This window comes from Ornithorhynchus anatinus, chromosome 3 (assembly GCF_004115215.2).
Source record: "Ornithorhynchus anatinus isolate Pmale09 chromosome 3, mOrnAna1.pri.v4, whole genome shotgun sequence".
NCBI classification, from domain to species: Eukaryota; Metazoa; Chordata; class Mammalia; order Monotremata; family Ornithorhynchidae; genus Ornithorhynchus; species Ornithorhynchus anatinus.
This window is the reverse complement of record NC_041730.1, coordinates 77578341-77605122: the sequence shown is the minus strand read 5'-3', so window position 1 is coordinate 77605122 and position 26782 is coordinate 77578341. Positions and strand designations below refer to the sequence as shown.

The 26782-nt window shown below is 46.9% G+C and overlaps 1 protein-coding gene across 2 annotated transcripts; it reads right to left on the bottom strand.

Moving 5' to 3' along the window:
• SKP2 (S-phase kinase associated protein 2) lies at window positions 1-26755 on the bottom strand. Of its 2 annotated transcripts, XM_029060630.2 has the most exons (10): window positions 26669-26755; window positions 23933-24192; window positions 16437-16548; window positions 14601-14744; window positions 13829-13963; window positions 13120-13218; window positions 11157-11287; window positions 7897-7948; window positions 6943-7050; window positions 1-1919 (listed from the first exon to the last, which is right to left on the bottom strand). In XM_029060630.2, the coding sequence occupies exons 1-10, from the start codon at window positions 26674-26676 to the stop codon at window positions 1706-1708; spliced, it is 1263 nt and encodes a 420-aa protein (XP_028916463.1). In that variant the 5' UTR covers window positions 26677-26755; the 3' UTR covers window positions 1-1705. The 2 variants fall into 2 exon arrangements, with proteins under 2 accessions (XP_028916463.1, XP_028916464.1); XM_029060631.1 differs by lacking the exons at window positions 23933-24192; window positions 26669-26755 and adding an exon at window positions 15380-15460 and having other exon boundaries at window positions 16437-16524.
• Window positions 26756-26782: the final 27 nt, after the last annotated feature.

Here is a 26782-nt window from a genome sequence, read left to right as displayed (position 1 = left end):
TTGATGTGTAAAATAGTCCTTTTATTTCAAAACAATCTATAAAAGTAGAGATCATGTACAAAAATAATACTACTACAAATCACTGTAAAACAAAGGTTTAACTGTTTCACCATGTAGTCAAAGGTCAAAATCCAACTTGAAGGGGGTCCCCAATCTCCTCAGTTTATCTGGTTATTGTGTGAACAGTACTTTGCTGTGTGTGACTTCTGCTAAAACCAGAGACCAGAGGGATCCCTCTTTGACTCCCTCCCCAGCCTTCTCTCCCTGGCTCCCATTGTTAGCTAGTGAGAAGCACAAGAGTCTGCCCGTCACAGTTATTAGAGAACTTCCAGCAAGAAATTACCAATGTAAAGTGTCTTTTTCCGTTTTTTGGGAAAGAGATGGTAGGAAGAAAAAACGACGTTCTCTTTAACTATTAGAAAGAGGTGAGCAGAATAAACTGGGTTCATGGCTTCTGGGCCTTTGTAAGAGGCCCTAAAGAGATTCCAACTCTCTGCAATGTTTCAACAGCTGCTGGCCAGGACTCAGGCCACCATACAATTGGTTACTACCATTGTGAATTCAAATTGCAAATTTCACTAGAGAAAAGAACTCCTCTGGAGCCCAGACAGGGGAAGCAGGAGGCAGAAAGGACACTTTCTGCTTTAAGAGTGAATAAACTCTTGATTCCACTAATGTAAGAGGGGTGTTTAAGGGACTTCTCAAAGAGAAGGGAGAAGAGCAAGTAGGTTGAAGGATTCTCCCCAAAACCTTGATCGAAAAGTGATTCTCCTTAGGATAAGAATGTCTTTAACACTAATGATCAGAAAGACAGTAAGCAATTAAAAGTTAAAAGCAAAAGCAATGTTCAAAATGTTAACGTATCTGACAAAATTAGACATGATTGTATCCCTCACAGTTAGCTTTTCTGCCTCAGATGTTATCTCCGCAGGTGGCAAGGGAAGAAAAACATGATTTCATGAACGGTCCAAACAGCCGAGCCATATTTAACTCTTGTGGTTTGAGGGCGCTTCCTGGCTGGCTCCTAAGCATTTTGGGATGCATTTTGCACCGAGGGGGAGAGTAAGCTACTTCTCAGAGCTGGAGGAAACCTGCAGACTCAGACATTCCCCTCTAATCCACCCCCTTTCTCAGTCCTCCACCCCAAATGCCTTAAGATCCACCGAATTTAGCTTCCACAGGTACATTTAATTTTGCCAAGAGCATAAAAGCCTCCCTTACCACCTCACTTAAACAACTTCATGGCTTATTCGAGCCACCCTCTAAAGGCCTACTAGCAAATAAAAACAAAAACAGATCTAAATCGTTGTCATAATTACTATACAGTTATTTCCTTTACGCACATTCAGTTGATCTTGAAAAACCCTGGGAAGAACGGAGGTGCCGTCAAGCTACCACCCAAACCAACCTCAAACAATGATCATTCCCTCGCCTCTAACCCAAAGAGGTAGACAGAGGCAATAGACACAAAGGCCTTAAGAGGGCAACAAGCAACTCCCCCCTATTTCTAAAAGCAATTCATTTCTAACCTTTGATAGGGATCTGCAATACTGAATGATTTTTCTCTCAAACCGACAGTCTAACACTACTCAAACTGGGGAGAGAGGCACAAGGTAGCACGCCGTCGTCTCCAAAGGCTCTCAGAGGAGTTCCAGGGTGGCGGCTTCTCGCTCCGTGAAGAGGGAAGAGACGAGATATCTGAGCATCACAGGCTACTTGGATTGCGCAGTGTCAAGCGGCATTTGATGCCCCAGAGCTCCTGGTTCTTTTTGTTGCCAATGGTTGGTCTGGCGATGGTGGTGAAGTGAGAACAGTTGATCTTCAGGTGAGGAAGTGTTTCTTTCAGCACTTGAAGGGAACTGTCTGTCACTATTCCAAACACCTGGAGTGTCTTTAGCATGGGAATGTCACCCAGTTCTCTGGAAGGGGAAATACACCAATGAGTCAGTGGGTGAATTTATATCACTGGACCAAACCCAAACACCCTCTTCCCCCACTCCCTCCACCTCCCCCCAAGTTTCACATTATGCATCTCACTATAAAATGCAACTGGGGCAGGTGAAGAGCATGGGCCAAGGAGACAGAAGGACCTGGCTTCTAATTCCTACTCTGCAAACTGCTTGCTGTGTGACCCTGGGCAAGTCACTTAACTTCTCTATGCCTCAGTTTCCTCAAACTGTAAAATAGGGATACCTGTTCTCCCTCCTACTTAGACTGTGAGCCCCACGCAGGACAGGGACTGGGTCTGGCCTAATTAACTTGGACCTATCCCAGTTCTTAGAACAGTGATTGACACACAGTAAATGCTTAACAAGTACCATAAAAAAAGTGCTCACTTCACTTTTAGTCTTGAAAACAAGTAAACGTGGCAAGAGGGAAAGAGGCTGTCAATGCAGACAGGGTCCTTTGACCATCACTAGCTGTGCGGATGCCCCAAGGACTCCTCAACTGGAGGTGGGTAGGGAGAGTAATTCTGTCACCAACACCCTTCCCCCTTTACAGGCTGTCTGTACTTTGTCAGCTTCATTCATCCCAGATTCCCAGGCTCATGCTCTTTCCACTGGGCCATATGGGTCAGAGGGCCTGGGTTTTAATCCCAATTACCTCTGTTTTCTGTTCTGTGACCTGAACTGCGTCTCAGTTACTTCATCCCCCATGTAAGGTCGGAGAAGCAGCGTCGCTCAGTGGAAAGAGCATGGGCTTTGGAGTCAGGGCTCATGAGTTCGAATCCCAGCTCTCCCACTTGTCGGCCGTGTGACTGTGGGCGAGTCACTTAACTTCTCTGTGCCTCAGTTCCCTCATCTGTAAAATGGGGATTAAGACTGTGAGCCCCACGTGGGACAACCTGATTCCCCTTTGTCTACCCCAGCGCTTAGAACAGTGCTCGGCACATAGTAAGCGCTTAACAAATACCAACATTATTATTATTAAGGCTGTGAGACTCACATGGGACATGGACTATATCCAACCTGTTTAGCCTGTACCTGCTTCACTGTTTATTACAGTGACTGGAACATAGTATGTGCTTAATGCCACTAAAATAAAAAAAGTCAGAAACGCCCAAAATGGTGGCTCTCTAGACTGTCCCCACATTCCCCCATTTCTCCTCCAATTGGCACAGTCACTTGGAAATGAAATCTGCTCTACAATCTAATTCCTGTCTTAAGGCCAGGCAGACACTGATTTAAAATAAATATCCATTAAATAATCCAAGCAAAGAAACAGGTCACAGGCTAGCATGAATTTAATTTAAAAAAGGAAAGATCTATAGCATAAATTTTGCCCTCCATGTTGTGATGCTCACTCCCAAAAGATGCAATATCATTCAAACCTTGGAGAGTGTGGGATGGACAAGCTGCCTGACAACCTACAGCAGGGGATGGATGGGTTTTGGAGGGAGTCGGAGACAAATACTAAGGTTTCACTTGACTGCCAGGCAGCTCCAGGTCCATGGGAAAAAATTTCTTTCTGGGAAAAGGGACTGTCATACATCTTTCTCCACTCTTAATCTGCCTCTAGTAATTGAAAGGCATCTGGAATCATCTGTGGATTGCTCTCACTTGCGTTAAGATCCCTGAGGGCAGGGTTGCATCAATCACTGGTATTTATTGAGCAGAGTACTGTGCTAAGCACTTGTCTACTTGTTCATACTCTCCCCAGGTGCTCTGTCCACAGTAAGTGTTCAAATATTACTGTTTGACTGTCTATAGAAGAGGCTTAAACTTGACAGGAAGCAGTCTTAAAGTGACTGGATAAATGACAACAGCAGAGTCAATGACCTCAGGGGTGGTTAGTTAAAATATAACCATATGCCACAAGTGCCCTCCTCCTTATCTTTGCTATCCATGCAACTGGAGGCCACCTTAGGAAAGGCAGCCTACCCTCCGACACACACTCCACAGAAGGACTGGCCTCTGGCTAACCCCAACCTTTTTTTCCAACACTGGACAAATTCATTCCCCCCATAAGGTAAGATGAGGATGGGATAAACACTTCTGTCAACAGTGAAATCCTGGTTCCCAGAAAAGCATTTTTCAACAGTGATGTTCTGTGTACTCAACTCAAACCTGAAAGGTTAGGAATTCTAGGGAACGCTGGCAGCTGGATGTTCTAGGCCACAACAGATCAAACAGTGCAAAGTCTCAAAAAGAGAAATTATTCATTTTGCAATTTCAACAAACCTGTAGGTCACTACAAAGAAGCAACGTAAGTGTAAGACCCAGTAACTTATTCAAGAGAAAACTTGTTTTGGTGCTTCTGTCCACTGTGGTTTTTTTTTTTTTGATCACCAGTTACAGATAGTTCATTCAGGAGGAAAGAAACTTCAAATACAAGAAGGGAATGGAAAGGATGAGGATGACAGAAAAAGATGTGAGGGAGGGCATTGTGGACCACAAATTAAGTGAGTTGATATCCCACTATTTTTAAAAAGGCAGGGGACATGTGTAAAAACCCATTTAAAGCATTCCAGTAGGAATAGGACATCATCAAATCCCTCTGTTTGCAGTAGCAATCTGATTTTTAGTGTCCAGTTTAACTTCCCACCCACTGCAATGACTGAACATATTGGCTATGTGCAGAACAATGCACTAGGCACTTGAGAAATTTAGAGAATTTAAAAAGCCAAGGAGAAAATCAAAATGACAGAGTAGGAATTGGGCTGCAAGTCAGAAGGCAAATGAAAATAGGATCATTCAGCCTGGATAAGAAAAGGAATTTAACAACATTCCAGGATACAAAAAGGGGAACTCTCTTGTTCCCACTCACCCATATCTTGGTAGAAAGAAGCAGGTCACAGCAAGAAGTAGTTGGCAAACCTTATCTAGCTGGACTACTTCCAGAAAGGTTGCCTTGAGAGCCTACACTCAAAAGCAGCTAATTCTCTTATGGACTCCAGAGTCGGGGACCTTTTGCTGTCATCTTTCCAGTCGTCTTTGGGGAGACTGCCTCTAGTCTGGGGGATCGCCCCTGCCCACCAGAGGGTGGGGAATCTGGATCTGAAGTGGAGCAGAACAATGGAGGCAGGCTGTCTTAGAGGAAAGAGTAATCCAGCAATCAGTGGAATTTACTGAGCGCTTACTGTGTGCAGAGCACGATAGAATAGAGTTGACAGACATGATCCCTGCCCCCTATGAGCTTATAGTCTGACAGTTTGAGGATGGGTAGGATAATCTAGTAGTACAAATCTGGGCATAGGGGCCAGGAGACCTGGGTTCCAGTCCCACCTTTGACTGGCCTGCTGTGTGACCCAGGACAAGCCACTTTAGCTCTCTGGGCCTGTTTTCCCATTTATAAAAAGGGAGGAATAATTCCTCTCCTGCAAGGTATTTTGAGCTTAGAAATGTGCTTGCTGATGTGAAAGCACTCTTGAAAAATAAAAGCGCAAAGCAACCACTGTTATTATAGGAATGAGATACAAAGAGGTTTCACAGTGTCTTTCTCTGTAAAGTAACTGGTGTTCTTGGAAGGCTTAGGTGAAATCCAGCCAAAGATTTAGCTACATTAAGATTTTGGAGTCCCTACCACCACTGTGAATCTAGAAGATGCAATATACATACAGAAAGTTACGTTAAGGCAAGGGTGTGTATTCACGTTTGTCCTGCCTGCTCACCAGATTTTGAGGTCCTTGAAACCAAGCTCTATTTTCTACTCCCTTTGTGGCCCCGTCAATCCATAGAGTCTTGTTCATTATAAAATGCTCATTTTAACTCTCTAGAAAAAGAATGACTTAGTTGTTTACAAAGGTGGTCCTTTTGGATCACCAACTTTCAACCTACGACCCTCCCCTACAATCCCCTGAAATGTTGGATTTAAACTGGAAAGAGCTCAGGCCAGGGAGTCAGAGGACCTGGATTCTAATTCTGACTCTGCCATTTAAATTAATCGTGGGCAGGGAACGTATCTACCAACTCTGTTATACTGTATTCTCCCAAATGCTTAGTATAATGCTCAGCATATAGTAAGCATTCAATAAACACAACTGATTGCTGTAGAACTGTGGGCTCTGTGGCTCAGTTTCCTCATCTATAAAATGAGGATTAAATCCTTTTCCCTCACACCTCGACTGTGAGCCCACTGTGGGACAGCAACCACATCCAAACTGATAACCTTGTATCTACCTCAGCCCTTAGTACAGTACTTGGTACATAATAGGTGCTTAACAAATGCCATTATTATCATTATTATTACTCTTGGCTTCAAAGCTCTCCATCATCTTGCCCCCTCCTACCTCACCTCCCTTCTCTCTTTTTACTGCGCACCCCGTACATTCCACTCCTCTGCCGCTCACCTCCTCACTGTCCCCCGTTCGCGCCTGTCCTGCCGTCGACCCCGGCCCATGTCCTACCACTGACCTGGAACGCCCTCCCTCCTCACATCCGCCAAACTAACTCTCTTCCCCTCTTCAAAACCCTACTGAGAGCTCACCTCCTCCAGGAGGCCTTCCCAGACTGAGCCCCACCTTTCCCTCTGCTCCTCCTCCCCTCTCCATTCCTCCTTCTCCCGCCCTCTGCTCTTCCCCCTTCTCCTCCCCACAGCACTGTGCATATTTGTATATATTATTACTCTATTTTGTTAATAATGTATATATATCTATGATTCTATTTATACTGATATCTATGCCAGACTACTTGTTTTGTTCCGTTTTGCTTTTCTGTCTCCCCTGTTTAGCCTGTGAGCCCATTACTGGGCAGGAATTGTCTCTATCTGTTGCCGAACTGTTCATTCCAAGCACTTAGTCCAGTGCTCTGCACATAGTAAGTGCTCAATAAATACGACTGAATGAATATTACTACTACTCTGCCTAATACTGCCCTTTGCTGAAACTGTACCTGCTTTGATTTAACATTATTACTTAACATCATTTAACATGACACTATTGCCAATGATTGTTAATGACAGACAAAGAGAGCAAAGAAAGCTTTGAAAAAGGGCGACCCTCACAGTAGTGCTGCAGGAGAGATCTCGTAGCATCGGCTGAGCGACAAGTCCTGGAGGTAGAGGAGCTGGTGAAATTCCTGAAGGCAGTCGCTTTTCAGCATGACGCTATCACTGCAACAGGGAGAAGAGAGATGATGTTAGGGTAGCAGTGTGGCCTAGTGGACAAAGCCCGGGCCCGGGTGTCAGAAAGACTTGGGTTCTAATCCCGGTTCCGCCACTTGTCTGCTGTGTGACCTCGGGCAAGTCACTTCACTCTCTGTGCCTCAGTTACTTCATCTGTAAAACGTGGAACAGGGACTGTGCCCAACCCAATTTGCCTATATCCACCTCAGCGCTTAGTAAGCGCTTAAATACCATTATTATTGTTATTATCGTTATCCAAAACCCTACTCCTTGCACTCCAGAAGACTTCAATTAATCAATTGTATTTACTGACCACGATGACCACAGACATCATCAATGCCCACAATAAGCAGATCAAGACACATCTCTAGTCACCCTCAGCCCTTCCATGTACATCAGTTTTTTTTTACGGGTTGCATGGGAGTCAGAGGTCACGGTCAGCTGTGTGACTGTGGGCAAGTCACTTAACTTCTCTGTACCTCAGTTACCTCATCTGTAAAATGGGGATTAAGACTGTGAGCCTCACAAGGGACAACCTGATTACCCTGTATCTCCCCCAGCGCTTAGAGCAGTGCTCTGCACATAGTAAGCGCTTAACAAATACCAACATTATTATGTTTTCTATTTTGTTCCTAAGGTACGTATAATCATCTGTATCTGTCTACATCCCCCTTTAAATTAAAAGATCCTTGAGGGCAAGGACTGCGCCTGTTACCCTTACTATCTGCTCCCAGATGTCCAATACAGTGTTTCGCACACAGGTGGTGGCTAGAACAGTACTGTCCACGCAGCAGCGACTCACTCCATAACTACGGATGAAGAAGAAATTCTTACCTTAAATCTAATTGGACGAGCTTGGGACATCTTTCCACTAAGGTCGTCACATCTAGGGAGAGAAAATGTCATAAACTATCATATGTAAGTTTCTCACTGGGTGTTAAATAAATGTAATACTGGAATTCTGTCATTCAGGGAGTAAGGGCCACAGGTTTTGGGGAAAGAGGTGAAGCTGGAGATGGGGTATTACCCCTACCCGCTCTCCCCTTATTCAGACTATGCACTTGGCTGTGTACTCAAGCATTTCAATACTCTCCACAACCCCACAGCACTTATGTAAATATCATTTATACTCTATTTCCCCCAATTACAAATGCCTTCCTCTATATACTGTAAGTTCCTTGCTAGGATCCAAACTGCCAACTCTGCTGTATTATATTTTCTTCCAAGCGCTTAGAACAATACTCTGCACAAAGAAAGTGCTCAATAAATATGACTGAATTACTGATTGGGTGCGTGCATTGTAGTAAAGAGAAACAGCTGAAAAAATGGCAACTTCAAAGAGACACGGGGCATTTTTGGTCTAAGTGTATTCAAGTAGTTTCTCCTCAGGGACCCGGGTATATCAATTAATAGTACGGGAGAGTACAATAAAACAGAGTTGGTAGACATGTTTCCTGCCCACAGGGAGCTTATAGTCTAATAGTCTCATAGTCATTTAGACTGGGAGCCCGTCATTGGGCAGGGATTATCTCTATCTGTTGCCGAATTGTACATTCCAAGTGCTTAGTACAGTGCTCTCTGCACATAGTAAGCGCTCAATAAATACTACTGAATGAATGAAGGGGGCAACAGACATTAATATAAGTTAAGGATTTGTACATAAGTGCTGTGAGGCTGAAGGTGGGATGAATATCAAGTGCCCCATGGGTACAGATTCAAGTGCATAGATGATGCAGGAGGGAGGGGGAGTCACAGAAAAGAGGGCTAAATTGGGGAAGAAGATGTGACCTTAATAAGACTTTGAAGGTGGGGAGAGTGGTGGTCTTGCGTATATGGAGGGGGAAGGGAGGTCCAAGTTAAGGGGAGAACGTGGGAAAGGGGTGGGCGGTGAGATGGATGAGCTTGAGGCACAGTGAGTAAGCTGGTGCCAGAGGAGTGGAGTGTGTGGGCTGGGCTGTGGTAAGAGATGAGTGAAGATAGACAGGGATGAGCTGATTGAGTGCTTTAAGGCCAACGGTAAGGAGTGTCTGTTTGATGCATGGAATGACAACCACTGGAGGTTCAAGAGGAGTGGGGAAACGTGGACTGAGTTTTTGTTGTTTTTTTTGGAAAAATGATCCCGGCAGCCAAATGAAAAATGGGCTAGAGCAGGGGGAGACAGGAGGCCAGGAGGTCAGCGAGGAGGCTGATGCAATAGTCAAGGCGGCACAGATAAGTGTTTGGATCGGCCTAGTGGCAGTTCGCATGAAATTATTAGTGAGATCAAATGGCGAGCAGGAGAGGAGTTGGGGAGTTTGGGAACGGCCAAGATCCCAAATTGTCCCCGGTTACTGTCTTAGTCCGTCATTAGAAAGAGAGGAGACAGTGGCCCTATCAGTCGCCTCTATTCTCTCTCTCCCTCTCATTTGACCATGTTTGGCAATCTGGATAGATTCAAGGCCGGATTGACGCAGGAACTCCAAGGGCTTAAATCCAGGGCCTCCGCTGGATCTCCCTCCCATTCCAAATCACGGGCCCTCTAGTTCTTACTCACATAGTCACTGCTGGGGATTATGAAGATGGGTGCTCCTCTTTAGACCGCTGCAGGAAGGCAGCCTGGCTTTTAAAGGGGACACTGCTCATTAAATAAGGGTGAAGAGAGAACGAAAGGAGCCTGCTGGTCCCCCATAGTCCCTTTAAAAATCTCCCTTCTCAGCCTCTGTTAACTCACCCTCAGGGGTGGCTACTGGTTAACACAAATCAGTCCGTTTGACTGATTGTTTTGTGAGTTGGGGTAAACTGACGGAGAGCCCTGAAGCTAATTGTGACCCTTTTCCCATATCCTCCCCCTAGCCTGGAACTCACTCCCCCTCCACAAATGCTGGAACACCACTCTTCCCACCTGCAAAGTCTTATTATAAATATATAAATTATATATTCTAAATAATGCATATAAATTACTCTCTCCCTCTCTAGACTCAAGCACTCAGTACAATGCTCTGCCCACAGTAAGTATTCACTAAATACCATTGATGATGATGACAATGATGATGCCGTAGAGCACTTGATGATGTGATGGTATTTAGAGAAGCAGCGTGGCTTAGTGGAAAGGGCACAGGGTTGGGAGTCAGAGGTCGTGGGTTCTAATCCCAGCTCGGCCACCTGTCTGCTGTGTGACCTTGGGCAAGTCACTTAACGTCTCTGTGCCTCAGTTACCTCATCTGTAAAATGGGGATTAAGACTGTGAGCCCCACGTGGGAAAACCTCATTACCTTGTATCTACCCCAGCTCTTAGAACAGTGCTTGGCACATAGTAAGCGCTTAACGAATACCATCATCATCACTTGAAGACAATTTAGAATTCTGAGGATGGGATGGCTGCGTCCATGCAACGGTTCAAGATGAAGATCTGTAAGCTACTCTATTCACTCATTCGTATTTATTGAGCACTTACTGTGTGCAGAGCACTGTACTAAGTGCTTGGGAAAGTACAATACAACAATAAACAGTGACATTCCCTACCCACAATGAGCTTACAAGTATAGAGGTGGGGAGATGGATATCAATACAAATAAATAAAATTACAGCTATGTAACATAAGTGCTGTGGGGATGGGCAAGAGGGGGGCGGGAAGAGAGCAAAGGGAGCAAGTCAGGGCGACGCAGAAGGGAGTGGAGATGAGGAAAAGTGGGTTTTAGTCTGGGAAGGGCTCTCTACCGTAAAATTCCTCACTGTTTCGTACTCTCCCAAGGCCTGAGTCCTTGTTAACAATGATCAATGAATACCACTGACCGATTGCAGCAGTGGGTGATATAGACTGGAGAGGGGAAGAGGCTGGAGGCAGGGAGACCGGCAAAGAGACCGTTTCGAGAGACTAGCCGCGACATGACCACAGCTCAGACCAGAGCACCCCAGTACAGACCTCTGCCCGGACCAAGCGCCACGTACGGCCATCCTGTACCCAGCGGGTGCTCCGTAAGTGCCGCTGAGGCTGATCAAGAGTGCAAGGAGCTCCCCTCATCACCACCACAAAAGAAATATGACAACCTAATCTTGCTTTTTGGGTTATTTACTGGAGAGGTTTCTTGCAGGGCCCCAATTCTTGCAACCGTTACCTTCTCTCTGCAGATTCTGTCGGTATCCACTGAGATTCAGCTGGGTCACAGTCCCTGAAACGTGGCTGACCGCTACCTGAACGTGTTCGGCCGTAAAATCACAGCACCAAGAGAGGTTCAACTCGTCCAGTCTACGTGCAACACAGAGAACACATCTGGTAAAGTTTCTAAAAAATGGCTTATAAATGAACACGAATATGGGTACATTTCTGTTACTTGTGCTCTTTTTATATGCATTTTTATGTTCTGTGCCCCTGTTGTTTCTGGGTGTTTAGCTGGTTGTTAGGATATTTGTGGTTATGTCCTATTACCCCTATTAGACTGTAAGCTCCCTCGAAGGCAGGAATAGAGTTGTGCTTTTCCTCAACTCACCCACAACCTCCACTAGATGCTCTCTGCAATGGAGGTGCGCATTAAAAACTGTTAATGATGAAGAAGCTGGCATTTAGCTCCCTGGGCAGTAAACCAACTTGGTGCTTGAGTACACACTCCTCTGAAACCAGAGAAACAGAGGCCAGCACTTTCCCCTAGCCAAGAGGAGAGAAGTTAGCTTCATGCCACATCCCCAAATACGGTGAAAAATTCTGGATCAGCACCCATCTTCTCTTACTCCTTTTGCCTGTTTCATTAACTTGTGTCTTATCCTCATGGGTCTCACCTCAGAATCCCAGCTCTGCCACTTGGCAGCTGTGTGACTGTGGGCAAGTCACTTAACTTCTCTGTGCCTCAGTTACCTCATCTGTAAAATGGGGATTAACTGTGAGCCTTACGTGGGACGACCTGATCACCCTGTATCTACCCCAGTGCTTAGAACAGTGCTCTGCACATAGAAAGCGCTTAACAAATACCAACATTATTATTATTATTATTATTTCTGCCCTCTCATCTCCCTCCTTCCACTGCATTCAATCAATTGTATTTACTGAGCGCTTACTGTGTGCAGAGCACTGTACTAAGGCCCTTGGGAGAGTACAATATAACAATAAGCAGAATATTTCCTGCCCACAATGAGCTTCCCTCTTCCTTTCTTGCCCAAGCGTACATTTTGGAAGGAGAAACAGGTCAAGGGAAACTTCACCCCTCGTCGGCTAGCCTTCCTCAAGAAAGAAACAGGGCAGCGGACATGGTTCAAGAAGCAGGCTCAGCGCCGAGTCCTGACTCAGTTGCTGGAAATGGTACCCAGATGCTGGGCCAATCCAAGAATTTATAAACCTGGACTCAATGGGAAATGGGTACCCAGATGCTCGGCCAATCAGCGTCACCCTCACTTTCCCTCGCAACTAAAATGTGAGCTCCACGTGGGACACGGATTGTGCCCAACCTGATTAGCTCGTATCCACCCCAGTGGTTAGTACAGTGCCTGGCAGTTAGATTCCATCATTGCTAGAATGAATTAATATTATATTAATATAATTAATAATACCAGGTTTCCCCTCTGTAGGACGGGGCTGCAGAGAACTAATATTTTTCACTCCTTGAGGCCCCATCAGAGCACATCACCTGAACCGGGGTTCGACAGCCTGCATCTTACCAGAAAGCGGGCTCTCCCGACCACATGTGCTAAAGGCAGTCAGCGTCTCATAAAAGCTAATGAATCCCAAAACCTTCTAAGGGATAGAGGAACACAGTATGACCTTGGGTAAATCACTTCACTTCTCTGTCTCAGCTACCTCATCTGTAAACTGGGAATTAAGACTGTGAGCCCCACATGGGACATGGATTGTGTCCAATCTAATTCGTTTGCTCCTACTCCAGTGCTCAGTACAGAGACTGGCACTTAACAAATAATAGAAAAAAACAACAACAAAAAAGATACCTCAGAATTATGTTTTCTAGCCTGCACAGGATCCCAATTACTTTTCTTAAAAGCAAGAGGGAGAGGGAGTCTGTCTGCAAGCAGGGCTACACAGCACCGACACAAGTTCTGTGGAACACCGATATCAAGCTTGGTGCTAGTTCTTACTTGGAACAGCTGCTCAGCAGATCTTCCAGGGCCGAGGCAGAAAACCCAGAGCAGCCCAAGAGATTTAACCGCACCAACTCTGAATTCCGAGCAATGTCTCTGGAAGAGAAGGCAAAGATCCATAAGCCAACACTTTCATCCCCCGGGGAAACAGCTGGATCACACTGCAGGAATCAATGATTGCTCCACAAGCCTTACTGGGTGACACTGCCTCAGTTTCCTCAACTGTATAATGGGGTTTAAACACCTCTTCTCCCTCCTAGACTGTGAGGCCTTCGCGGAACAGGGATCGTATCTGACCTAATTAACCTGTACCTACCCCTGCCCATACTATATGTTTGATACAAAATAAGAGCTTTACACATACAAACACATACACACTCCCCCCTAACCTCAGCCCATCATTCTTTCATCATTCCTGCCTTATAGACCGTGAGTCCCTTATGAAAGAGGGAACAACATGCCTTGTAAAAGGGCATAAAATACCCATTCTCCCTCCCTCTAAGACTGTGAGCACCATATAGGACAGGGTCTTTGTCAGCCCTGATCAGATCTTGTATATACCTTAGTAGAATGCTTGACACACAGTAAGCCCCTAAGAAATACCACAATTATTATTATGGAGTAATGAAAACAATATAATCTAATGACAAAAATCTCTGCTTGGGAGTCCTTCTCCTGCCCGTTCACTTTCGGGACACCCACTGACCTAGCAATGACATCGGAGAGCTCTAATCCCTCCAGGCTGAGGTTTTGCAGTCTGCTGCACCGGCAAAGAATGCTTTGTAGGGTGGCCGCCTTCACGATGCAGTTGGACAGGTCCATGTGCTGCACACGGAGTGGCCTGGGATGGAAATAGGAAAGGAAAGATTAGCTGGGCCATTTACTTGAATGACTCACCCAGTGATCTTCGGAAACAGAATCTGACTCAGTTCTAATGGAAGAAACCTGCCCCGCCTCATCGATGCGCAAATAATCTTTTATTTTTCTCGTGTGCTCCCAAATGTCCAATACACGGCTCTGTACATGAAACATACCCAGCACACAGGGCAACGCACTCAGAAGGCCCTGAATAAATTCTGATGATGAAAACATCCAGAGGGGGAAAACAGCCTGGCCTAGTGCAAAGAGCAAGAGCCTGGGTTCTAATCCCGGCTCCGCCTCTTGAGTGCGGTATGACTTTGGGCAAGTCACTTCACGTCTCTGTGCCTCAGTTACCTCATCTGTAAAATGGGGATTAAGACGGTGAGTCCCATTTGGGATAAGGACTGTGTCCAACCCGATTTGCTTGATCTACCCTACTGCTTGGTACATTTCCTGGCACAGAGTACGTAATTAACAAACACCAAACTTATTATTACTATTATTATTCTATAAGTGAACAGAAGCAGACAAGAGGCTCGGAATGGAAAACACACAGCCCTGTTCCCGATCCGCTTTTCGGTCCACCCGGGGTGTTTCCTTCAGAAGAGCAGCCTTACCTGAAGTTCTGAAATAAGGGCTGGTCGACACAGGATCTGGGGCAGCGGAAGGCAACCACGCCCACAGCCAGCAGCCGCCCCATCACCCCCGGCAACAGGTTTTTACCCGACAGGTCTAGTGTCTGCCACAGTGATTCATCCAACCTAAAAGAGGAGAGGCGCTGGCTCAGCCGATCACACTTCAAGTGGTCCAGGGCCTAGGAGCAGGTAGGTGGGGGTGGGAAGGGCAGGGATGGGACTTCTGCTCTCTGAGTCAGGGCAGGGAGCCTTTTTCCCTAGTTCCTGATCATCTTCTCCCGGTGGTGGGGAAGGAAAGCCTAACAAGGCCTGGTGATTCCAGTCCTGCCATTTCCCCTTCCCTCTTTTAGACTGTGAGCTCCAGGAGGAACAGGGCCCATGTTTAATTCCTGTCTATGTGTTTTCTCTCAGGGGTTAGTGCTCTGGATCCGGTAAGCACTTAATAAATGCTATTACTACCGATCCCATCTTCCACTTCCGAAGATCTCCAGTTCTAGCTCTGATAACAGTCCAAAAGAGGACATAAATTATTAAAATAGCCCCACGGGGCTGTCGCTGGCCTCACCATCCAAGGGCTTTTTTTTTGGTTTTAGTTTAAGGAATTTGGTATCCACCCACTTCATTTTTGAAGTTGACAAATTAAATTTCATGGTTTAGTCTGTTCTTACTTTCCTGATGTTGATCTTCACTCCAAACCAGTAGAGATACTATAAAAATCTGTTTGTATTAGACATCAAGCAGAATTCAGTGATTATTGTCACCTGGACATCCATTTAATTTCTTATAAATATGTGTAGTTGTCCATGGTACTCGAAGAAGGCAATGCCGATGATAAGATGTGCCTATGGGCAAGGAATGTGTCTGTCAGTTGTTGAATTGTACTCTCCCAAGCACTCAGTACAGAGCTTTGCACATGGTAAGTGCTCAATAACTATAACTGAATTGAATGAATGGGTGTGTGTGTGTGTGTGTGTGTGTGTGGGCATTTAAAAAAAACAAAAGATATTTCCTTTTTCCCTTCCACACCTGCTAGCTTCACACCTCACCCTCGGAGAAACAGCATAGGCTAGTGGAAAGTGCACTGGACAGGGAGTCAGGAGAGCTGGGTCCCCATTCCCCCTCTGCCACATTATCTGCTGTGTTCTCTTGAGCAAGTCTTTTACCTTCTCTGTGCCTCGGTTTCTTGCTTCTGTAAAACGGGGTTTCAAATATGTGATGTCTCTCTCCTTTAGACTATGAATCAATCTCATGTGGGACAGGGACTGTCTCTGAACTGACTGGATTATCTCTGCTCCAGAGTTTACTACAGATCTTGGTACACAGTAAATGCTTAACAAACATCAGAGTAGTTATTATTATTATTCCTACCCATCAGCACTGTTCATGAGCTATTTCCCAGGTGGTCGACTAAGGCTGCTCAGAAGTTTCAAACATGCACATGGAAAACCTGCAGAGTCTGCCCTCTCCAAAATCTACTGCTAAATCCCTGAAGCTAAAGTGGAAGCAATTGGCTGGGTCTGCTTTACCCCTGGGTGCGAGCTGCAGAGAGTTTTTCAGAAATGATATGTGGCTGAAGCCTGATGTATACAACTACAGAATAATAAGATGACCAAGGGCCATGAAAATGTAAGAATTAGCACAGCTCTTCCTTAAGAATTAAAACCAACATTTGCATTTCCCTTATTTTTCATTGGTTTTGGGGGGTCCTTGATTGAAAATCATCAACCTAAAGGAAAAAAAACCCACCTAGTTCACACTTCCTTATACAATATTTACAAAGGAAGTGGAATCATGAAATTCAGGTTAGCCAATACTTACGACAGACGGTGCCATCGCTTACAAGTCTGGGAGATTTTCAGAAGGTCGTGCAGAGGTAAATAGGAAAAGATTTCCAGAAGCAATTCATCTGGTAGGGTATCCCAAGAAATACCTTTAAGAAAGCAAAATGAAATGAGTTGAATCAAAAATTTTTTCTTAAAGAGGAGGGAGACCAACCTTTCACATGGAAAAATGTTAATAAAGACTTGATTCATTCATTCAATCGGCTTCATCGAGAGCCTTCTGAAGGCAGAGCAGTGTTGAAGACACTTAGAACAGGCAATGAGACAATTAATTCAACACCATCCCTGTCCTCCAGGAGTTTATAATCTAATGGAGGAGACAGGTAGACACAAACTGTTTAGATATAGGGGAATCAGGTAGAAAAACACACAATGAAAAAATGATTAAGCAAATGGAGTACACAAATGGATATGTACATACATGGCTCAACTAGGAATTGTGGATTAAGGCTTTGAAGATGAGCCTTATGTGGGACAGGAACTGTGTTCAACCTGCTTAACCTGAACCTAGCACAGTGCTTAGTACAGTGCTTGTTCCATAGTAAACACTCAACGAATCTTACGATTATTATTTAGGCCTTGAAGATGGAGAGAGCTATGGTGTGATGATTTTGAAAAGGGAATGAGATTTAGTATCCCCTCCTAGTCAGTCAATGGTATTTACTGAACACCGACTGTGTGCAGAGCACTGCACTAAGCACTTGGAAGAGTACAACACAACAGAGTTGGGAGACACGTTCCTTGCCCGCAATGAGCTGACAGCCGAGAGGGGGACACAGACATTAATATAAATAAATTTCAGGTATGTACATATCCCTTACCAATACATCAATTTCTTACTTTGAATTTAACTCTCTAGTCTGTGTTAACTGGAGACCTTCAGTCAGTCTGCCAATCTTTCCCTTCTCCTACTAACAGTCAGTTAATATGTACTGAGTGCTTACAACTTCTACTACTACTAATATTGATAACTGTAGTGTTTATTAAAGTGCTTACTATGTATCCAAAGCAGAAAAGATACAAAATAGTCAGGTCAGAAACAATGCCTGTCCTACATGGGGTTCAGAGTCTATATAGGAAACAGAACGGGTATTTAATCCCTAATCTACAGATGAGGAAACTGAGGTCCAGAGAAGTGAAGTGACTTGCTATAGGTCGCACAGCAGGTAAATGGCAGAGTGGGATTAGAACTCAGAGCTCTTTCCATTGGGCCAGGCAGCTGCTCAATGTCTACTGTGTACGATACCTGTCGGCCTAGCACCGTACTGAGCACCTGCGTGCAGAGTAAAATCGAAGTAGAAGACACGGTCCCTGAACTCAGGCAATTGACAACCTCATGAGATAATTTCTAGTCTCTGGTGACTGAGCCATCCATTCAGCCATCTCCTAACCACTCTTTCCTGAGCTTCCATGCTAAATTCTGCTTCCCTGCAGGAAAAAGAGAACAGAAAATGATACCTAAGTCATGAACATTCTCCTTCTGCACTAAGAAGGTGACAAAAATCTTTGGACTCTGGTAGTTTTAGCTTTACTGGATCAGGTCACTACAGTAAGAATAATTATGGTATTTGTTAAGCATTTACTATGTGCCAAGCACTGTTCTATGGGCTGGGGTAGATACGAGGTAATCAGGTTGTCCCACGTGGAGCTCACAGTCTTAATCCCCATTTTACAGATGAGGCAACTGAGACGCAGAGAAGTTAAGTGGCCAGGATTAGAACGCACGTCTTCTGACTGCCAAGCCCGTGCTCTTGCCACTAAGCCACGCTCCTTCTCTCTCCTCCCATGTGTCATGGAGGTAAGTCTCATAACTATTACTATACGTAATGATTCAATTTCAGCTGTTTTAGGAATAAATGTGATGGCAGAGGCCTGTTTTCCAGAAGACGGGGGTGGAGACGGGTAACGGATAAGAAAACTGTAGTCACTGGTTACTGAATCATCCGTTCAGCCACCTCCTAACTACTCTTTCCTGAGCTTCCATGGTAAATTCTGCTTCCCTATATGTAAAAGAGAAGTACGCAGAAAATGATTTCCAAGTCACGAACACTCTTCTTTAGCACTAAGAAGGTGACAAAATCTTCAGGCACTGGAAATTTTAGTTTTAGAGGAAAATTTTCAGGATCAGGTCACTATCCTCCCCAGTGTCATGGTAGTTGTCTCGCAACATACTACTTCACATAAAGGTTCGACTTCAGCTGTTTTAAAAGCGAGTGGGATGGCAGGTGCCTGTTTTCCTGAAGATGGGAGCAGAGACAGGTATCCAACTTGGTCTGAGGTTGAGATGCCCAGGCCTGGGCCTCCTTGGGTTCCCCACATTGGGAAATACCATTACAAGTCCAAACGGTCTGACCTGACTCCTCTCAGGATTAATCTGCCAAGACAGTCCAACACCTCCATACTGGCCTGCCCAATAAGTAGGAAGTGATTAGTACAGCGCCCATGGAAACATCAGAATGTGTGTGTTTTATTGCAGTGTTCTGCTCAGAGCAAGCATTCGATCAACATCATCATCAGTGGCATTTATTGAGTGCTTACTGTGTGCAGAGCACTAAGCACTTAGGAGAGTATTCGGTCAATAGTATTTATTGAGCGCTTACTATGTGCAGAGCACTGTGCTAAGCGCTTTTAATGTACAATTCGGCAACAGATAGAGACAATCCCTGCCTAATGACGGGCTCACAGTCTCATCTAGAGTACAATAAAACGGAGTTGCTAGACACACTCCCTGCCCATGACCGGCTTATAGTTTTACTCCTCAAATCCAACAGTTACTCTCCCCTCCTTCAAAGCCCTATTGAAGACACCTCTCCTCCAAGACGCCTTTCCTAAGCGCCCCCTTTCCTCTTCTCCTACCTTCTGCGTCACCCTGACTTGCTCCCTTTATTCACCCCCCCGCCCCCCATCCCCACAGCACTTATGTGCATATCTGTAATTTATTATTTATATTAATATCTGTCTTGCCGCCTCTAGACTGTAAGTTCGTTGTGGGCAAGGAAAGTGACTGCTAATTGTTATAGTGTACTCTCCCAAGCGCTTAGTACAGTGCTCTGCATATAGTAAGTGCTCAATAAATATGACAATTAATGAATCTAGAGGCTCAATTAATACTACTGACTGTTTGGTAAGAACTGGGGAAATGAGGCAAACGTGGTGGACAGGAGAGCACCGACTGAGTGAATTCAGATTTGCCACTCAAGTCCCAGAACAGCAGAATTCAGATTGAGTAGGCCCCTGGGCTGGCTGTAATTCAGCAAGGTAAACCCAGAGAATGTTAAATCCCCTATCTTTTTCTGATCTAAGCTGCTTACCCCCTGGAATTCAAGGGAAATCAAATCCTCTATCAGTAGCGGTCAAGGTAACAGGAGTTATTTTGGTATCAGCAACTCCCTGACTTGCCCTTCAGATTCTGTTGGAAGATCCTTGGTTAGTGAAAGACCCAGGATCCTTGAACCACACAGCAGAGCCCACGTCCGGTGCTTCGGAAGCACAGCTGCGAGGGGATTCAAACCCAGGTTGAAACGCCCTCCTTTCTCCGGCTCCCACAAACAAACAAACGGACAAGAAGAGAGGATTCTCAAGCACTGGCTAATCAGTCAACCAGACTACACACAGTTCAGTGATTCAATCCTATTTACTGTGCACTTTACAGCGCGCAGAGAGCTCTACTAAGCACTTGGGAGAGCACAGAGAGTTGGTAATTCAGTTCTGTATCAAGTGATAGCCCACCAGAACACAGCTTAGTACAGTGCTCTGCACATAGTAAGCGCTCAATAAATACTATTGAATGAATGAACACAGAGTCGAAAGGGGGGCGGTTTGAGAAGTTACAAGGAAGAAGATGAGACATGACACCTGCTGTCATGAAGCTCAGAGTCTAACAGAGAAATAGGACAAACACACATAGAAACACACAACGTAAGTGCCGGAAGCAGGCACAGAACTGATATGGAACTGAAAGATATGGAAATATCAACACCATCTTTGAGATTGGTTTAAAAGAAAAATGGGATTTGCTAAGTGCTTACTATGTGCCAGGCACTGTACGAGCTCTTCCGGTTGGACAGAATCCTCGTCCCAAGTGGGGCTCAAAGTCTTAAGCCCCATTTTCCAGATGAGGTAACTGCGGCACCGAGAAGCTACATGACTTAACCAAGGTCACATAAGAGACGAGTGGTGGAGCTGGGTTTAGATCCCAGATCCGCTGATTCCCAGGCCTGTGCTCTATCCGCTAGGCCATGCTGCTCTCTTGTTTCTGTTCCTGAGCACGAACAATGAAGATTGGTCTAACTCATGGTGAAGCACCAGCAAGCATTATTAGTGACTATATGGAGACTATTTGGCATGGGAAAGAGATAATTATCAAGCCCGGAGCATTCCCACTAAGTGTGTGTGCGCGCGTTTGAGGCGACCCAGACCCTTGCAGAGCCTGCCATTAATATGGGCATAAGTCCGATGCCAAAGCCGATGACCGAAGCTTGCTTGACCACAGAAATGCATCCTGGTCTGATGAGGAAGTCGCGTGGGCATCTCCCCTTGACACTATCCTGCCGCACCGAAGGCGCTCTACAAATACTAACGATTGAGAGATGGATGCCTCACAGAGCGGCGGTCGCGTCAATCCATCACCTCCCCTTCGATCAATGGCCACTATTCTTTTCCTCATCACCCCGTTCTCTCCCTTTGTAACCTTTCAGTCTGACCTCTGAATGTCGGTATTGCCCTTTCCTTTGGTATTTTACCTGGGGGGAAAATAATCCAGACCAGAAAACCATGAACAGGGCAAGTGCTGTGCTGTACTACCTACTCAATTTTCTTTGCCCTGCAGTTTCCGGTTTGAAAGGCTTGGAACTAAACACTGATAAACTACAGTATTTTGGGAAAGAAGCGGTTACGGACTGTACGTCGTCTCAACTTTAGGTACTAAACTCCTTGTATAACCCCCAAGAACTCAAACAAATCCATTGTACTCTCCCAAGTGCTTCCTACAGTGCTTGGCACACAGTAAGTGCTCAAATAAGACTGGTTGATTGATATCCACAATTTATATTAATAATAATATTGGTATTTGTTAAGCGCTTACTGTGTGCCAAGCACTGTTCTGAGTCCTGGGGTAGATACAAGGGAATCAGGTTGTCCCACGTGGCTCTCACAGTCTTAATCCCCATTTTCCAGATGAGGTGACTGATGCACAGAGGAGTTCAGTGACTTGCCCAAAGTGGCGACAAGTGGCGGAGCTGGGGATTAGAACCCATGGCCTCTGACACCCAAGTCCGTGCCCTTTCCACTGAGCCACACTGCTTCTCATCAATATCCATATCTCCCTCTAGACTGTAAGCTCACTGTGGGCAGGGACCGTGTCCTCCAGCTGTTCTACTGTACTCTTCCAAGCAGTCAGTACAGTGCTCTGCACACAATAAGTGTTCAATAAATGACTGATTGAAAACCACGGAGAAAGGGGGAGAAAGGGGTGGGGGAGGAGAGAGAGAGAGAGAAAGAAAGCGAAAGAGAGAGAAAAAGAAAGAGAAAGACACTTCAAAAGTCCAGGGCCCTACAATACGAGCAGAAGGAGCAGGCTCGGCAGCAAACCCTGCACTTCTTCATCAGCAGACAGTGTGTGCGGGCCCACGTGGCAGATGGCACCGTATCAGCTTTGAGCAACTGCTCAAAGAGAAGCTCGTACTGCAGTATGCATACCTCAGCCAATGCATTACCGAGTTTAACGGTTTTGGAGAGATTCCACATCCATCTCTAGACAAATTAAAATGAAAGCATTAATGAATAACAACTGTGGGAGCGACTAAGTGCTTATTACGTGTCAAGCAGTGTATTAAACACTGGGATAGATACGAGACAGTTGGGGTGGACGGAATCCCTGACCCTCATGGGAGGAGGAGCGAGTGTGGGCAGAGAATGTGTCTACTCATTGTTGCAACTGTACTCTCCCAAGCGCTAAGTGCGGTGCTCAGCCCACTGTCTGTGTTCAATAAATACGGCTGAATGAACGCAACTCCATTTTAAAGATGAGGAAACTGACGCAAAAAGAGGTGAAGTGACTCGTCCAAGGCCACACAGCAGACAAGTGGCAGAGCTGGGATGAGAAGTGGGTCCTCTGCCTCCCAGGCCCTCGCTCTTTCCACCAGCTGCATGGATGAAAATCCTCCCAAGATTCTGAGCGCTCCATACGGAATCACCTAGAGGCATTGTATACTTGCAAAAGTGCTGCTGGGCGGGGGGAGGGGGTTTCCTTTTTCAGCAAAGGGTTTACTAACAAAACCTTGAATTTGTAGAACGTTCTTACTTTCTTGAGTGCTTTCACGTTTACCTCATTTTACAGGGAGGTAGGGAGATTCAGGAATTATTTATTCCCATTTGACCTTGCCCCCTCTTACCCCACCTCGCTACTCCAACCCAGCCCTCCCGCTTCACCCTTCTAATGCTTTCTCACTCTGCCTCGCTCTCGTCTATCTTGCTACCGACCCCGTGCCCACATCCTGCCTCCGGCCTGGAACTCCTTTCCACCTCAAATCGGACAGACGATGACTCTCCCCCCTCTTCAAAGCCTTACTGAAGGCCCATCTCCTCCGAGAGGCCTTCCTAGCCTCAGCCCCGCTTTCCCTCATCTCCCACTCCCTTCTGCATCTCCCTGACTTGCTCCCTCTGTTCTTCTCCATCCCAACCCCGCAGCCCTCAGGTACATATCTGTAATGTATTTATTTATATTAATGTCTGTCTCCCCGCCTCTAGACTGCCGGCTCATTGTGGACAGGGAATGTCACTGCTTAGTGTTGCAATGTAATAACGACGTTGGTATCTGTTAAGCGCTTACTCTGTGCAGAGCACTGTTCTAAGCGCTGGGGGAGATACGGGGTAATCAGGTCGTCCCAGGTGAGGCTCACAGGTAATCCCCATTTTACAGATGAGGTAACTGAGGCACAGAGAAGTGAAGTGACTTGCCCACAGTCACACAGCTGACAAGGGGCAGAGCTGGGCTTCGAACCCGAGACCACTGTACTCGGTACACCGTACTGTACTCTCCCACGCGCTTAGTAAAGTGCTCTGCATATAGTAAGTGCTCAGTAAATATGACTGAATGGATGAAAAGGGGAGAAAGACATTAATAGAAACGAAATGACAGATATGTACATCAGCGCTGTGGGGCTGGGAGAGGGATGAATAAAGGGAGCAAGTCAGGGCGACGCAGAAGGGAGCGGGAGGAGAGGATAGGAGGGCTTAGGGAAGGGCTCTTGGAAGTCAGGGAAGGCTGGCTTCCCGCTCGTCACGCTCCTCAGCAGAGAGATGGCTCTAAGCTCGTCGTGGACAGGGGATGTGTCTGTTTACTGTCACAGTGTACTCGCCCAAGCGCTTAGAACGGTGCTCTGCACACAGTAAACGCTCAATAAATGATCGACTCACTGACTAGAGCCACTCCCGGGAGCCCGGCCGTGCCAGGACGGAGCCCCGAGGTCTTACCTGAGGAGGTTTCTCGCAGCAGCCGGGGTCTCCGGGCAATGACGAAGTCCTTGTCCTTCCCTTTGAGCTTCTGCCGCTTCTGCGGGGGGCAGAGAGTCACAAGCAGCTCCTGGGGGATGTTCTCGCTGTCTTCTTGTTCCTTCTCCAGGACCGAGACCCCCATGCCCGACAGCAGCTCTGACGTCTTGCTAGAATCCCACTCCCAGGTGAAGCTGGTCGTGACATTGCTGCTCAAGTCGGTGATCTCCCGAAGGTGTTTCCTGAGGAGACACCGTACGTCAGCTTCGTTCCGCAATCACGGCCAGGAACAAACGGGGGCCGAGCGAACAGCCCTCTGAGACCTTCACGGCGATAAGTAAATGACCTTACTTATCGGATGGTGACGATGGCGATGACAGCATCTGTTAAGCTCCTACCGTGTGTCAAGCTCTGTTCTAAGCGCCGGGGGAGATACGAATAAACCAAAATTCGGACACGGTCCCTGTCTGGCGTGGGGCTCGCTGGCTGAGTAGTAGGGAGAACAGGCATTAAATCCCCTTTTTACAGTTGGGGAAACTGAGACACAGAGAAGTTAAATGGCTTGCCCAAGGTGACACAGCAGGCGACAGGCAGATCTGGGATTAGCACCGAGGTCGTGATTGCCAGATCCGCGCTCTTTCAATTAATGATGTTGGTATCTGTTAAGCGCTTCCTATGTGCAGAGCACTGTTCTAAGCGCTCGGGTAGATACAGGGTGATCAGATTGTCCCACGTGAGGCTCACAGTCTTCATCCCCATTTTACAGATGAAGTAAAATGTACAGATGAAGTATATTTTACTGAGGCCCAGAGAAGTGAAGTGACTCGCCCAGTCACACAGCTGACAAGTGGCAGAGCCGGGATTCGAACTCACGACCTCTGACTCCCAAGCCCGGGCTCCTTCCACTGAGCCACGCCGCTGCTCCGTTCATTCAATCATATTTACTGAGCGCTGCCTGTGCGCAGAGCACTGTACTAAGCAATTGGAAAGTATAATATGGCAATAAAGGAAGAAAGACCATCCCTGCCCACAACAGGCTTACAGTCTAGAGGATCTACCGAGAAGCGGCGTGGCTCAGGGGAAAGAGCTCGGGCTTGGGAGTCAGAGGTCATGAGTTCGAATCCTAGCTCTGCCACTCGTCAGCTGTGTGACTGTGGGCGAGTCACTTCACTTCTCTGGGCCTCAGTTACCTCACCCACCTCACCTGTCAAATGGGGATTAAGACTGTGAGCCTCACGTGGGACGATCTGATGACCCTGTATCTACCCCAGCGCTCAGAACGGTGCTCTGCACATAGGAAGCGCTTAACAGATACCAACATCATTATTAACAGTCGAGACTCGGTTTGAATACCACTGAAGCGTTTCCACTGATAATACCATGAATTTATTTCGAGCTTTAAATTTTCCAAGGTCCTTTCCTACAGCCCATTTTATTCTCACCTCGGTCCTTTCAGTTACGAAGAGCGGGGCTACGCTAAACCATTCTGCAGATGAGGAAACTGAGGCACCAAAGGGGTCAAGTGACTTCCTCCAGATTACAAAGCAAGCAACCAGTCAGTCGTATTTACTGAACGCTTACCGTGTGCAGAGCACTGTACTAAGCGCTTGGGAGAGTACGATATAATAATAAACAGACCCATTCCCCTGCCCAGGACAGGCCCAAAGCGGGGCTGGGTCTCCTGGGTCACAATCAAGGGTCTTTGCACTGGGATCTGAGCTAGAAAGCGCTCCATAAAAACGACCGAACTGCACGATCGACTCGTGCAAGCGCTCAGCGCAGTGCTCCGCGCAGGATCGGCGCTCAGTGCAGTGCCCTGCACATAGGAAGCGCTCCATAAAGACGACCGAATTGCAGGATCGACTCGTGCAAGCGCTCAGCGCAGTGCTGCGCACAGAGTCCAGCGCTCCAGAAAGACGATCGAATTGCACGATCGACTCGTGCAAGGGCTCAGCGCAGTGCTCTGCACAGAGTCAGCACACAATAAAGACGATCCAATTGCACGATCGACCCGTGCAAGCGCTCAGTTTAGTGCTGTGCACCGAGTCCAGCGCTCCAGAAAGACGATCAAATTGCACGATCGACTCGTGCAAGGGCTCGGCGCAGTGCTGTGCACAGAGTCCAGCCCTCCAGCAAGACGATCGAATTGCACGCTCGACTCGTGCAAGCGCTCGGCGCAGTGCTGTGCACAGAGTCGGCGTGCCATCAATACGATCGAATCGTGCAAGCGCTCAGCGCAGTGCTGTGCACCGAGTCCAGCCCTCCAGAAAGACGATCAAATTGCACGATCGACTCGTGCAAGCGCTCAGCGCAGTGCTGTGCACCTAGTCCAGCGCTCCATCAAGACGCTCAAATTGCACGATCGACTCACGCAAGGGCTCGGCGCAGCGCTGTGCACAGAGTCCAGCGCTCCAGAAAGACGATCAAATTGCACGCTCGACTCGTGCAAGCGCTCAGCGCAGTGCTGTGCACCGAGTCCAGCGCTCCATCAAGACGCTCAAATTGCACGATCGACTCACGCAAGGGCTCGGCGCAGCGCTGTGCACAGAGTCGGCGCGCAGTGCTGTGCCCCGAGTCCAGCGCTCCAGAAAGACGACGCAATGCACGGGCGTGGGACAGGCGAGCCGCGCCGGCCTGCAACGCCCGAAGCGGGGAGGGGGGGCGGTGCGGTACCCTGCGCGGGGCGCTGGGGCGAGCCCGGAGAGGCGCCGCGGTTACCTGGGCATGGTGTGGCCTCCGCGGGGGGGGGGAGGGGCGGAGCGTGTCGCTCAAAGGGCGCGCGGCGCCGGGGCTTCCCGCGCCCCCGCCGCAACGTTCCAGCCCCGCTGCGCG